We start from the raw sequence: 14144 nt of genomic DNA, 5'->3' as shown, positions 1-14144 counted from the left end.
TCGAAGCGCACCACATCAACCACTTTCACAAACGTTTTCGACTGCTTCTAGGATGGGTACAATGTTGTCAAACTGCATACTACGAGATTGACCTCTTTTCTGATTGGCTGCCAAGTTTCATTCATATCCATTCACGAGAAGCGGCGTGAGAGTGAGTTGAAGACAACAACCTTTGCGTTAGTGCGTCCCACGAAACACCCCCGCGGCGGGGGCCAAAAATCTGCAGAACAAAATGCGCTCGGTGGGCATTGCTATTTACTTCCACCCTTAGCCCCACCCACCAATGTCACTCCTCACTGCCATCAGTGTAACATCGATTCAAGGAACTCTTTTCTCGGCTGGTCCAACGATCAGGGCGGCAGGCATTGGTCAATCTAATTTCACACCTCTGGCTTCTGGCTACCAAGGAAATTTCTGTAGTGGGTCGCTACTCGAGCACTCTAACGGGTAGTCGTGAGATTTCACACCCACACTCCACTGACCATCTGCATCGCTCAGGGCTCATATGATGGGGTCACATCTACCCCCAAATTGCACCCGTATTCCCCTTCCTTCCCCAGCGGCATGGCCATTGCATTAAGTTTAGAGCCGACGGAACTAATGTTGTGAGTTTTGTTTCAAATCAAGGCTGAGTGGGCAAAGCATTTTCTATCTTAGACAGGTGAAACCCTCGGAAGGGAGCGGATTTTTCTTTCCGTTTCCGCGTTGGGCAGGTTTCCGTATTATACAGGTAATTAAAGAGGAATATATCAAGGGGGGAGCGGGGAGATTCCGTTAAGACAGGTTTCCGTTTTATACAGGTTTCCGTTAAGGCAGGTTCGACTGTAAAAAGAATCATAAACCCCAAAGAGAAAAAAAAAAGAAGAAATTCTGGTGTCCAAATAAACGTTAAAAGAAAAACCCACTGTAAAATGAAAGGTATAGATGTCATGTATCTTGCTCACAAGACAATTCCAAGAGCTTGAAATTCCATCAAGAATATTAATCAAGAATATTAATTTCCTTGTAGCTCCATCTATCTGGAATTCTTTCCCTCAATCGACAATGCGAAGTCAGAGACAAAATTTTAAATTCTTTTAAAATCATACTTCTTGAAATGCCATCTTGATTATTATTCTTTCTTATTCATAGTACTCTTATGTTCATAATGTTATGTGCATATCGTCATTAAATGTGTTGTGATAGTATGAATGTCTCCTTATGTCTTAGCGTTTATCTAAAGAGTGTATATATGGCATGTGTGTGCATGTGTTTGCGTATGCAACATTATGGTTAAGTTAGGCATTGTAAGGGGTCTAGAGTTGTATTGTATGGTAGAGCACGTTATTAAAAATAATCTACATTATTGTCATAATTTTTTTATCCTTGCCTTTTAATTTACATGAAAAAGTTATTGTGAAATAGAAGAGATGAATTTTGTTATTCTTTTGTAAAAAAGTAGCATGTTTCCAAATTGGTTTATTCTATGAACAGATGCTGTGTTTGGGTCTCTCTTGCATGAATTGTGTGATCGAGAAAAAGTTCCTGTGCCAAAATTTGTACATCAGTGTGTGGCAGCAGTGGAGTCTAGAGGTAAGTAAATTTTGCCTTTCTCTTTGCCCGACACTCTTATCTAGCCATGGACTTACCGCCCTTTCAGTGCGTTATCAAAGACCATCGTGACCTGTTAAATAGGATTATAATGCAAGCACATCAATGTAATTGTAACCGTGTAAGAGAGTAGGGTTAGTAATTACTTTGGCTGTTCCTATTGTAGAAATGAGGAAAAAAGGATCCTTTTGTACTATTTCACAATTTGTCCAGTTTTCATAACTGAAGTGTGACCAGTAAAATTTGTTTCATCAGTCTTTGGAACTCTTCATGATAATGCAGTCATTGCTGTTTTCCCATTTTTGTTTTTGCATGTAGATTCTCATCTCATATTTAATTTTGTGTCATTATCAGGCCTCACACATGATGGACTGTACCGTGTCAGTGGGAACTTAGCAGAAATCCAGAGATTGCGTTGTGCTGTAGACAAAGGTATGAATAAAAGAACCTGATTCTGTTGTTGAAAAATATGAATTTCGATGTTGTTTACTATCCTTGTTTTCCTTGTTCACCGTATTTGCTAATCCGTTTTTGTTTTTCTCTTTTGTTTGACATGTATTCTGTTATAGGTAGTCAGCTCAGTTACTTGAGAATTTTCTTTTCTGATTTTTTTTCAAAATGGATTAAAAGAAATATGTTTTCTTTTGAGGAACTCAGTGAAGTGTTTATTGGATGATAACCCTCTCTTACCATTTGCCAATGGTCCCAATTATTGAAACAAGTCTGCTTTCCTCTCGGTTTCAATGAAGAAGAAGCAATAAGCACTTGATTTGACCATCATACTTCTTATCTGAATGGAACAAAATGTCTACGTCCTTTAAAAATGAATTAAATCTGAAGTAGGGCTTAAGTAGTTTAAGATATGTGCTCATTGGAACATCCTAAATTTGAGCTTGAGAGATGATGTATGAACTTGCCTGACTGTCTGTCTATTTGTTTGTCTTTTATATATGTATTTTTCTCTCTTTATGCATTTATCTGTCTCCCAGACTTTATGTCTGTCTATGTGATGTCTTCTGTCTTTCTTTGTGGCTGTTTACCTGTGAAAGCTGGTGGTTGGTGGGTGCTCTAGTGTGGTTTGCTCCTTCTGTCCTATCAAGCATCTATTGTCCTTATCTCTCCTTTTTTGTGTTTGTTACTGTCTTGTAACTCTTCAAATCTTTGACGTGGATGGTTGGCGGGTGTTCTGGTGTGGTTTGCTTCTTCTTTCCTATCGAACATCTGTCATCCTTATCTCCCCTTCTTTTTTACGTAACACCTCTAATCTTCTGGCGCTCATATGACCGTATGCAGTTGCGAGCGCCGTAAAACCTTATACTACTACTACTCTCTTGTAACACCTCTAATCTTCTGGCGCTCATATGACCGTATGCAGTTGCGAGCGCCGTAAAACCTCTAATAAAACTAAACTAAATCTTCGGCACTTATATTGTGTTGCAAGTGGTAAAACTCTTATTAAAACTAAAACTTACCTTTGAACAAAATGAGGTAAAGTGGTTTGAGGGCACCACTAATAGGTCCTACTTCTTTTCTTTCCGTCTGTTGTTTCGGTCTTGCTTCTTCCCTGCTATAGATGACTATTATTGTGATAATTTGCTTTACTTTACTCCAGTTGTTGTTGTTAGCGATCCAGCTTTACTTTACTCAAACTCAAACAAATAAAGAATTATTTCTCTGTTCATGAAGCCTCTCTCTCTCTGTTTTTGCCTGTGTACAGATGACAGCTACAACCTGTATGACCGCCAGTGGGATGTGCATGTGCTCACTGGTGCCCTCAAGCTCTTCTTCAGAGAACTCAAGGAGCCAGTCTTCCCTTTCCATATGTACAACAGGTTTTTCGATGCCGTTCGTAAGTGTCATTGCTTTCATTAGTTTAACTGGGAAATTAGAGTTATGGAAGTTGTTTATTTTTTATACAGAAATGTGGTTATAGTGGCCTTGTGATAAGATTGTTAGGCTTGCTTTTTAGATGATGTTGTTAAGTTATATGCAATGGAGCTATTTCAAGATCGTTTTCTCTTATTGATGTTCCTTGACGAGAGGATGCCCGAGATTAATGTTTACTCTAAAAAGAGACAAGGTATTATTTTATGTTTTGCTTTACTCTATGAATGCAGAAGGAGCCTATAGTCTGGTTTTATGGTGGAATGGGTACGTGTAAAAGACATGTTTGTTTCCTGTATCATGTGTGGGAAGTCTTTTTATCGGGTGTTTCCCATCTTTCTGCTGGGATGCAGTATCCCACTCAGCCTAAGTTAGCCCTGACTGCACTGGATGAAAGCAGACCACCTCATAAATGTTCTTTTTCGTATTGATGTGGCTGTTAACAGGTGCATTTATGAGCTCTTGCTGGGAGGCAGGGAAGGGAAATGCAATTGGGAGGGGTAGTGGGGGTGGTGTTTAGCGAAGAAGGATGGAACATTGTAAGATTGTAATTTTTTACCTCTTTTGGTTTTAGATTTAGTTTAAGTTCTCTGCTGAACATGTCAAATTTAGTTTGTGTTGTGTAAATCTTTTCTTTTGATCAATTGTATTACGTTTAGTCTCATGGTCTTGGTATTGCTCCCCAGGAAAAGAGCCAAGAAAGGAAAAAATGCATGCTTTCAAGTCTGCTGTTTCTGACCTACCACGGTGTAACTACTTCACTCTTAAAGAGTTGTTTCAGCATTTATGCAAGTAAGTTTTACATTGATGGTTGACAGGTGCTCTTGTGTCCTTATTTCACCTCCTTTTTTGTGTTTGTTACTCTCTTGTAACACCCTAATGCACTTATATGACCATATTGTGTTGCAAATGTCATAAAACTCTTACTTAAACTAAAGCAAGAAATAGAGTAGAAAGCAAGACATAAGTGTTTGACAGTAGCATCAAATTTGTTGGTGGCAAAATTTTAATGAAAGTCCATCTCGGTAAAATAGAAAGATTGTGAAATATAATTCTTCTTTTGAAGTAGAGTCGAGCTTGTCCAAGAAAACCACTAATTTTTGAAGAGGCAAGTGGCAATCCTAGACAGGCGGTCCTCTTGGACAGTGTCATTTTAATATAGTAAAAAAAAGCAAAGGGGAAATGGTCTTTTGTGCTGGTGATTGTTTTGGACAGGTGGTTGTTAGAGCAGGTTGGACTGTTTATATAGAAATCAAGTGCTCTGCTATTACCGCTAAAAACAGTGAAGTGAATCCACTTTTGAAAGTGTGCTTGAGTTCGCAGTAGGGGTTTTTGAAAATCTTTTTTTATTTTTGAGTGAGTTATTCTGAAGATTGAGCATTTAATGTCCCATCAGAACATAGCACTAAGAGTAAAAATGAAAAGACAAAAGGAATTGTGACCTCTGGGCAGGTTTGTCCCCAGTATTTGCTTTTTACCGAAATCAGTAAATAGCTGTACTGCTGTAGCTGTATTTATTGTGATGATATGGAGGCGATATGATAAAGGTGATATACAGCGGAGATGCTGCTTTCTTTACTTTCTCTTAGTCAAATAAAATTTCAAGGTGATATTTATGAGCAAATGTAATGCGTGTTCTAACTAGAGTTGTATTCAATTTTAAATCAAATTAATCCCTGAAATCTCATCACTCTGTTTCTCAATCTGTGCAGGGTGATTGAAGTAAGCCATGAGAATCGCATGCAGACCCAGAATGTGGCCATTGTGTTTGGGCCCACCTTGCTGTGGTACAACGAGGATGCAGCCAGCCTGGCTGTGCAGACAGTGGTCCAGAGCAAGATTGTGGAGTTTATGCTCACAGAATACTCAGAGCTCTTCAAGAGTTGATAGAAAATGGCTGCCACTGATCTTTAGAGATTAATGTAATGTAGAAGCACCGCAATTTGGTCTTCAGGATTGAAGTGGAAATGCTGCAATTGAACATATGTTTGACAATATATAGTTGTACGTTGATGAAATGTAAGAACCACACTACTTTAGTAAACAGTATTGTGATTTCCATTTTTTCTTCTTTCCTTCTCTTGTTTTGCGCCTTTTCCCTTTGCTTGATTTCTTGCAAGTCTAATGGTTTGTGAGCTGTGTGCTTTCTTAGACTTCCTTAGCTTTGTACAGTTTTTCAGGTTGAGCTTTTCTGAACTGTTCACACGCATGCTGAACAGAATATTGTTGAAAATTTTTTTTCCCCTATAGCCTATACTGTAATACTTTTTTTCTTGAAAAACGTATTTATGAAAAGAATATTTTTTAAGCGTTTGTTTTGCATAGGGTCTCAGGCATTTACCTTTCTCTGGACACTTTGTTGAAAATGATATCTATTATAACTTATTCCCTTTCATGTTAAAATTTGAGTCTTTCACAGTTATATATATATATATATATATATGAATATCGATATATTATGTATATATGCATGTTGCCAAATTGATTGAGCAAACAAAGTTGTGATGTACTCATATATTATTCATTCCCATTAAATTAGTTTGGTAATATGTTCACCAAGATTCTCACGACTGAGGCATAATTTTTCATTTTCTATAGCTTTGCAAGCTTTTGTCTCGTAGATATGCCTTTAGCTTGTCTTATTTTGTGCTTAAAATGAATTTGTTCTGTGGAACAATTCTCTTTGTTCATGCTAAAGGCTGCTTTTATTTTTGTTAGTCCTTATTGTGTACTTGCTGAATGTGGTTACCAAGAGGTCCGGTTAGTTGGCGTCAAAGTTTCTGATCAGTTGTCCTATATATCAGAATGGAGGACAGATTGCTTGTCCTGGGTTCTGAATCTTTTTGGACTAGTGATTTTATTACACTTGCTCCAGTAGTTGTGTAGAGTGTGGGACGACATTCCGCCATGGTAGAGCTAGGTTGTTGAGAAGGGAATACTTGGTTCTGGCTAGTTGGCATCGTGCAGACTTTTCAGCTCATGTTGTTTGTAGACTCTGTCTGCTGAAAGTTAATGGTCAAGTTTTGTTTGGTGTTCTGTAGGCAGAGGCTTCCTCCCCACACTTCTATATATATTATAGTGAATAGATGGAGAGGATGAAACCTGATTTGAAAAAGATTATCCGTCCTGAGCTTTGGGCAAAGTTGTAGATTCCTCGCTACACTGCTTCTTGCTCAACCGGTAACATAATGTGTCAGGACACGGAATCAGGCTCTCGTCAGTTTTAGTGCATGTGGAGTTATTGGTGTAATCTTAAAGCTTGCTCATTTGTCTTGCTTAAAAAAAAAAAAAACCCATCTATCCTGGATAAAAGTCGAGATATTTGAGATTGAAGAAAGATGGGGTTGCCTAGTTTCAGAGGTGAAAATAGGGAGAAAATGGCAGCCAAAGTTTGGTGACTTTCAAAGCTTGAAGGTCCTTGGAAACTGCAAATTTACTTTTTTGTGCCTTTGATCAATGTCAGTAAAATCCACAAAACATGTTTATTAATGAATACAACAAGATTTGAGCCGAAAATGAAAAAAGAATGATAAAAATTTCCCAATAGACAGAAAAGTGTCAGTTTCTTTGAAATCATCATTTTGAAGAGGGCCTGATTTCGCCATGATGCACTCGTATACCCTTTGACGTGTAAGAGGATTGCAGCAGCTGAGTGTCCATTCAGTGTCCAGTGTTTGTACTAAGGCTGTTTTGTTCTACTGCTTGGTTCAGGGACTTTGTTTTCAATTGCTGCATATTGTGTATAGAAATGATCCTGTTCCTTTTGTGCCATTCTGCAGCTTCATTGTGCATAGTCATCTAAAAAAATGTAACATCACTAAAATCTGTTCACAGAAATGCACAAGTTGATGAATCAGTGGGACCATTCAATGTTGAACTGATTGTATGTTGAGGAATGAAATGAACATGTGAAATCTCTTCTTGTCCTTGCTGACTTTGTCCTCATTGCCATGAGGATTTCTGTATATCTTGCAGTAACCAGTTAGGTGTGTTTATGTACTAAAAGATCCAGAAGTTTGGTTCCCGACAGTATTAGCATATGTGTCACAAATAGAGTAGAAAGCTTGCTCTTGTACAATTGTTCTTCTGGTAAGTTGGTATTTGGGTGAAAATCCTGTACATTTTTTGACACAGAAATTTCTTTTGTGTTGAATATTAATTGTATTCCAGAAAGTGATTGTTTTGATTGTTTTTTTTGTTTTTTTCATTCATTTGTGATGTTTCAAAGTATAAGTCAGGACATTATATGTATGTATATACTCTCATGTTGTTTTTTTTGTGCTTGTTACAACACTCTTTATGTTTCGCCTTTCAGTGCTGTGGACTACATGCAATGATATTGATTTTCAGAATGAAAGAAATATAGATGTAATTTCTCTATGTGATGAGTGAAAAACTTGCATTTTGTGTTTCTTGCTCTTGTTCCAAATGCCCTTGTCAAAAAGGCACTTACCTAGAGAAGCAGTTGATTAGTAAATAGGATGAGGTTAGTGCCATGTAGTGTTTAGATAGTGTTTATCATTTCTCAGAGTGTGTAATAACTTGACTTCCACGGTACAAGTCCAGCAAAGTTTTGGACGTAGAAGTCTTTGCAAAACTAGTCTTAAGTATTTTCCTCCTCAGTTTGCTGAGGTACAGATATTTAAGAAGAAAAAAGTTTTGGAAACTGATATGGAAGGATGAACAAATCATAATAGTAACTGTATTGGGACTGTAGCTTTGGCAGGATTTTAGTTGGGGATGATAGTGATGTAGAAGATGCTTCGGCGTAGACTACTGATATTCTGTACTTGTCACTTTGTTGTACCTCAGACCTTGCCAAATATATTTTGCTTTTCTCAGATTTGTGTTTAGATTAATTGCTCTGTTTAACTTTTGCCAGGGGTCAGAATTTGTACACTTATTTACCAAGGGTAATAGAGTATTGTGAGCGTGAAACATGCTTCAACTTCATGATTGTTGAATTTGATTGAGGAAAGTGTACCTTGTCCATTCATAAGCTAAGGCATCTGGTAATGGAGATTCTGCAAGGGTCATTGTTGTGAGGTCATCATGAACAAATCATTTAATAAATGAGTAAGACTTTTCTGAAGTTCAGATGAACTTTTTTTTAACCCCTTCATTGCTTTATATATGTCTTGAAAATGCGTTATTATTAGCACTATGAACGGTACGTCACGGAAGTTGGCGAAAATTTGCCCCTCCTGGTTGTTTATATGACGTTACATGAGCGGCAGGCAAATAACCTGGCTCTAATTCTTCTGTACAGAGTTTTAGCCACAAGCGCTGCGTAGATTCGTATTCGGGAATAAAAGACGAGCATATCGGTACCAAGTTTGCTAGTTGCTAGTATTTCTTTACTGCTAGGCTTGCAAGCGATTGATAAACATAGATCTAGGCTTGCGGGCGGCCGCATGCTCTCGTTAAATGTAAACATCGAAATAACTTTAAAAAGGCAAATTAATTCACTTTTTGACTTATATTTGCAGGTTATTCGAAATTAGGAGTAAGATAGGAGGAAATAGAGAATAAGAAAAGTGAGAAAAGTAAAACAATTGAAGACCCGGTGTCCGAAATATGTTACGAGTACGCTAGATCTAGACCACACGTCCTTTAGCACTGGGACATTAGTCTGCTGTCCTGGGTAACGAGCTCAGCTGAAAATAAGCGCTGACAGTAGGAATGCATACCCCCCTGGCAACGAAAGGGTTAAAGAGGAAAGGTAGGGTTGTAAGAATTTCATATGTATTAATGGCTTTTCATGTAAAGCAAGATGTTTTGCATTTTGCAACCTCCTGTGGTCTACGCACTGACATCTTTGTGAATTGTTTGTCTATTTACTTTTCTAACTTTTGATAGGTGTAATGTGCATTGAGCTGCTTATGCTGTAGAGCATGGGCATGCATTGTATAAATGCAATTATTATTGTTATTATTATTATTATCATAATGATTAAAAGTTTAACGTTTCTCTTTAGAAAGAAGTTTTACTTTTTTCTGGTACTGATGAGGTTGGGGACAGTAGGTGCACTTGCTTTGCTTTTTTACCACCCATAAAAGTAACTTAAAAAAGGTATGTAAAAAAGTTACAGAGAGCCTAACTCGAAAAGTGCATTATTTTCTTATATTTTTTTTTCAGTAGGCTAAAGGAACATATTGAGACAGTAAAATGTGTTGAAACTTCTTCGTAGGTATGTTCAGTTCTTGTACATGATGTTGCGGACTCTTGCATCTGGCTATGTCTTATCTCCAGAACAAACTAGTGTTGTGTGGTCACATAAGTGATCAAATTTTTCCCTCACTGTAGGCCTCCTTGTTTTGATTGTCGACTCCGGTGGTTCTGGCCTCTTGTTCTTATCCTGCTTGTTTCTCCACTCTGTGATTGTCCTGTGCTGATGTGGTTTTTTTAGCCTGTGGTGAAGTGACTCTGTACAGTGTTATGTGAATGTTAGTACAGAGTTGTTGCAGTGAAATGACTCTCATTGTTCTTCCAATATATCATGTATATGTTCCTGTGGTTATAACAATAGTCAAAGCCCAATACAATTGAAACATCAGGTCAACACGAAGGTGGTCTGAACTTATGCATATTGTGTCACTGTCCATCGTCATTATGCAGAAAAGGATTAGATATAATAATGCTGTTTCATGTTATATATGGTTTAGAATGAGGTGATAAACTTGTTCCTTCATGTTTTAGGTGTCACAAAGTAATGTTGTTGAAGAAATATGAGCTGGTCTGGCTCTGAGCGAATATTTATGCAAATTTGATGAAGGTGATAAAGAAAATGGCAATGAAAATATGTTACGAGTCCTTTGTTCATGTATTAGAGTTGGAAAAAGTTGTACAGAAGTTTGCCACTGTATATGGCTAACCATATAACTCAATTGGAATCTGTTGAGATACTTTCTTTAATGCCCTGACAATGTTTTTGTAGATTGATAACTCTTGTAACTATACATGAACTAGCGATCAGAACTGGTCTTAGGATGGGTTTTTTTGTTGTTGTTGTTGTTCCTATCATTTTGTATGGCATTTATCTTGTAAATGGGCTTGCGTAAAAAATTCGGAATGGATGGACTATTCACACAGAATTTTTGTTTCAAATTTGGTAGTGAAGACTGAAATAATGGGTCAGTGAATTAAGGAAATAGTTACTATTTTAGAGGTAATTCTGGTTGTTGTTTAAAGGCATTTAGTAGAAATGGAAATGTTTGAGCATATCCTGTCTTAGTTATACTGTCAGCATGTAGAGTTGCTTCCTCCTATTTTTCTAGAGAGTTAGAGAGAGGTTAGACAAGAAAGTAAAGTCAAGTAGAGAACAAACTGTTTGATCTCACTCTCAAGTTTTTCAGTGTTGTCATATTTTTTTTGCATCGAATGTGACTTCAAAATATGTAACTAACTGTAAGAGTGATCCAACATTCAGAAGACACGTTTATATCAGTAGGACCTATTGAGTTGTGGTAATTTTATAGCAATACAACTTGGTCTTCACTGTATAGTGTCAGGACGTTCCCAGTATCCGAAAATTGTTTCCACACACTGTTAGATCCCCACTCCTTTTGTTTTGGATAAACTTGTGATCAATGTTATGTGTTTTCACAGTCAGCAAGAAATCGTTAAATGTTGTTCCAGAGACTGTTCCAAACTTCTGGAGTTTTACTCTATGGCCTAATGATGTATAAACTCTTTGAAAATTTATGGGACTTCTTTTAGGGATAAAGGAATTCTGTGGTTTTGATGTTAATCTGTAATTTTGATGAAAAATTTCAGGATACATGCTTCATTTGAACTTGAGGGTAACATGTGTTCTGTATTATTAAATCTAATGTTTGAATGCATTAGTTCTCAAGAAATAACAACCTTTGTAACATTGTTGCTGTCCTTATCTCAAGTTGCCAGTACTGAATTTTAGATGTCAGACAGCTCTTTGTTTTCCTCTTGTTTTATTGTTCGATTTGGTGGCATTAGATAACACGTACTGTTAAAAGTTATCATTTTTCAAATCCTATTTTCACCACTGAAAATAGTGTTTTGTAGGCATGCAGCCTTTCTTGTTAATGAGTTCTTTTACAAGGAGCTTGTACACTTTTCTTTAGCACTAAGAACATCATTAAGATTATTGCTGCTTGCCAAATGAGCCATCACTGAATGTCTTATTCCTGTCATCTTGAAGGGACTGTCCAGTATTTTGTCTTGAAGTTTTGCTCAATGAACCATTTTTGATAATTACTACGTAAATAGTCAGGCTGATTCCTGCTAGCACGCAATGGTAGACTTTTGTTTCACATGAAATTCCTATTATCAATACGAAAGGATTTCAAATCTGTTCTTTTCCTCTTTATATAATATGCATTGCAACTTCCACATGATACAAAACTCCAGCAGATCTAGCTAGTGTAAAGGAATTTTAGGCTATTTCATCTTTCCTTCTATTTGACTCTCCCATTTTCTTTCTTTCATTCTTTTCTTTTTCTTTTGGCTTATAGTAGCCTACCGTTGTCAATATGCAGCATGCATTCAATAGGGCAAGACGGACACCCCCCCTCCCCCTTCCCTGCCACCAATCTAGTTTTCTTTTCCTATTCCTGTGCACAACAGATAGTGAAAGAGTGGCTTTGCTTTGCAGGGACATGATACACTGAGAAGCTGCCAGCTGTCCCTAATTTGATGAGAATGCCTTGTTTTAAAAAAATTTTCAGGTTATCTTTATAATATTCAGCTATGATGATAAATTATCAATTCCATGTTTTGTTACTTCTTTTTTCTTCTTAAACCGAGTAGTAGTGTGGAAAACCATCTAGTAAACAGCTATAATTCCCCTTGAACCTCATTCTGTGTGGTCAACGTTGAAAAGAAGGTTTTCTGTTTTTCAATTTCCTAAGGTTGGCAGCTCATCATGTGTTAATAATGACTAAAATAGGTGACATAAGGCCTCTGGTCTAAAGTCGAAACAAAGTACCCCAACCCCCTTTAAAAAAAAAAATGATAGCTCTCTGCTGAACATGAAAATATGCCTGAAAGGAAGAAATTCTCTGCTCCCATTAAGTTTGTGTTAACAGGGTTTAATTGTATGTATAAAAATGACTCTTTCATTGCTTTGAGTTTCTTCAGCTTTCAGCTTGTTTTTTTTTCTTCTCTCTTTCTTTTGAGCTTTTGAGTTTTGAACTGTGAATATAGGATTCTTTGCTGTCTCTCTTTGCTGAGCTGCTTGATGCCTTCCCCTCTTTTATGTCGACTTTCTTTGATGATGCTTGCCAGGGATTCTGAGGCAGGACTTTTTTTTTTCATATTTGTCATCATTTATCATATGAAGCCACTTACTGGTATTTTTAAAGGATTTAAGTTTTAGTGCAGTAAGGACATGCATAACGGCCAACCGCTACGATATAATCGTAACTGTTACGATTTCACCTCCTGGGGAAAAAAATGTCGGCACTTGAAAGCCTCAAAATCCTCTCCCCCCCCGAACCGTGTATTGTAACAATAGAGAATATGCTTGGCGGTAAGAATCGATGTACTCATTACCGGTACTTGGTATTGAGCGCCAGGATGTTAATGGATTCTGTAACAATCCCGGCCGATGCCTTGCATGGCGATAGGTCTAGGCCTAGATGTATGGAATTTTTTTTTTTCTGGTATTCTCCATCCAGGTCGTAGGTCAGTGGATGTTTGAATAGCCTAATGGCGGATAGACGCAGCTGTTGATTCTGATTTTGAACCGCGAAGACCGCCGCATGCTGATATAGATCTAGATCTATATGTCTGAACTATTAGATTCAAAATCATGGAGCTCAAGCAAGCTTAGTCTAATTGCAAAGCGAAGTTTTCGACTAAATATTCTGAGGAGTTTCCTTTTATTTCTTCATCAACTGTGTTGATTCCCCATGCCTTCTGCAAACCGCACCGAAGCACTATAAATATTTCTCATGGTGGTAGATCGGATAGTGTGCGCCATTCCAAAACAAATGTGCTTGTCGAGTCTGTCAAGCGTGATTCAGATGGGAAGCAACAAACTCTTCCTTATGTCAAAGCCAAGAGCAAAGATGCGGTTGAAGAGGAGGATCAGAGTTTGATTCGTGCTGAGCGTTTGTTCACAAAATTTTATATAGAACAAAAGTAGCAGTAAAGCCACAATAAACTGCTTCACTGGACTGACTGAGAGGCATTAATAAGCTGTGAAATTAAGTCTAAAAGGCAAGCAGTACAATGTAGTTGGTGTATATATAAAAAAGGGAGGGGGCACTATCGCTGATCCTTACAATGTGTGATTTTTGATGAAGTAGTGTCATGCGTTGGGGGTGTTCTGTTTTTGCTTCCAGGAAAGTTGGCCGCTATGTATGTTTGCACTAAAATATTAATGTGAGAAATAATCTACTTGCTGTTACTTCAGTGTTTCTGTTTGGGGGTCTATATTATAAAATATGGCTGTAGCTTCTGTGCACAACACTGATGACTGTACTTTTTTTTTTAATGTAAAGAAACACGCAATTGCCTAGTTTGAATTTTCGATGCAAAAGATGTTGATATAACTGTTTGTTGAAACTTCTGTATGTAGGAATGTTACTTCTATACTGTTCCAAAAATATATTGGGATATTTTTTCAGGTATTTTTAATATTAGGAAAAGATCCCTACCCAGCTCGCTATCTTCATAAAAAGTTTAAC

The 14144-nt window shown here is 37.4% G+C and overlaps 1 protein-coding gene across 7 annotated transcripts in view; it reads left to right on the top strand.

Moving 5' to 3' along the window:
- Positions 1-6766, top strand: part of LOC101847274 (rho GTPase-activating protein 15) — a 41279-nt gene extending 34513 nt beyond the window's left edge. For all 7 annotated transcript variants that reach the window (XM_013085233.2, XM_013085231.2, XM_013085232.2 and 4 more), the window contains 5 exons: positions 1474-1572; positions 1945-2022; positions 3308-3439; positions 4161-4266; positions 5187-6766. In XM_013085233.2, the coding sequence (XP_012940687.1) occupies positions 1474-1572; positions 1945-2022; positions 3308-3439; positions 4161-4266; positions 5187-5361 (590 nt within the window). In that variant the 3' untranslated portion in view covers positions 5362-6766. The remainder of the gene's footprint in view (positions 1-1473; positions 1573-1944; positions 2023-3307; positions 3440-4160; positions 4267-5186) is intronic.
- Positions 6767-14144: the final 7378 nt, after the last annotated feature.

This window comes from Aplysia californica, unplaced genomic scaffold (assembly GCF_000002075.1).
Source record: "Aplysia californica isolate F4 #8 unplaced genomic scaffold, AplCal3.0 scaffold00358, whole genome shotgun sequence".
NCBI lineage: Eukaryota > Metazoa > Mollusca > Gastropoda > Aplysiida > Aplysiidae > Aplysia > Aplysia californica.
The sequence above is the reverse complement of the archived record's forward strand: the minus strand, read 5'-3'. Positions and strand labels throughout refer to the sequence as shown.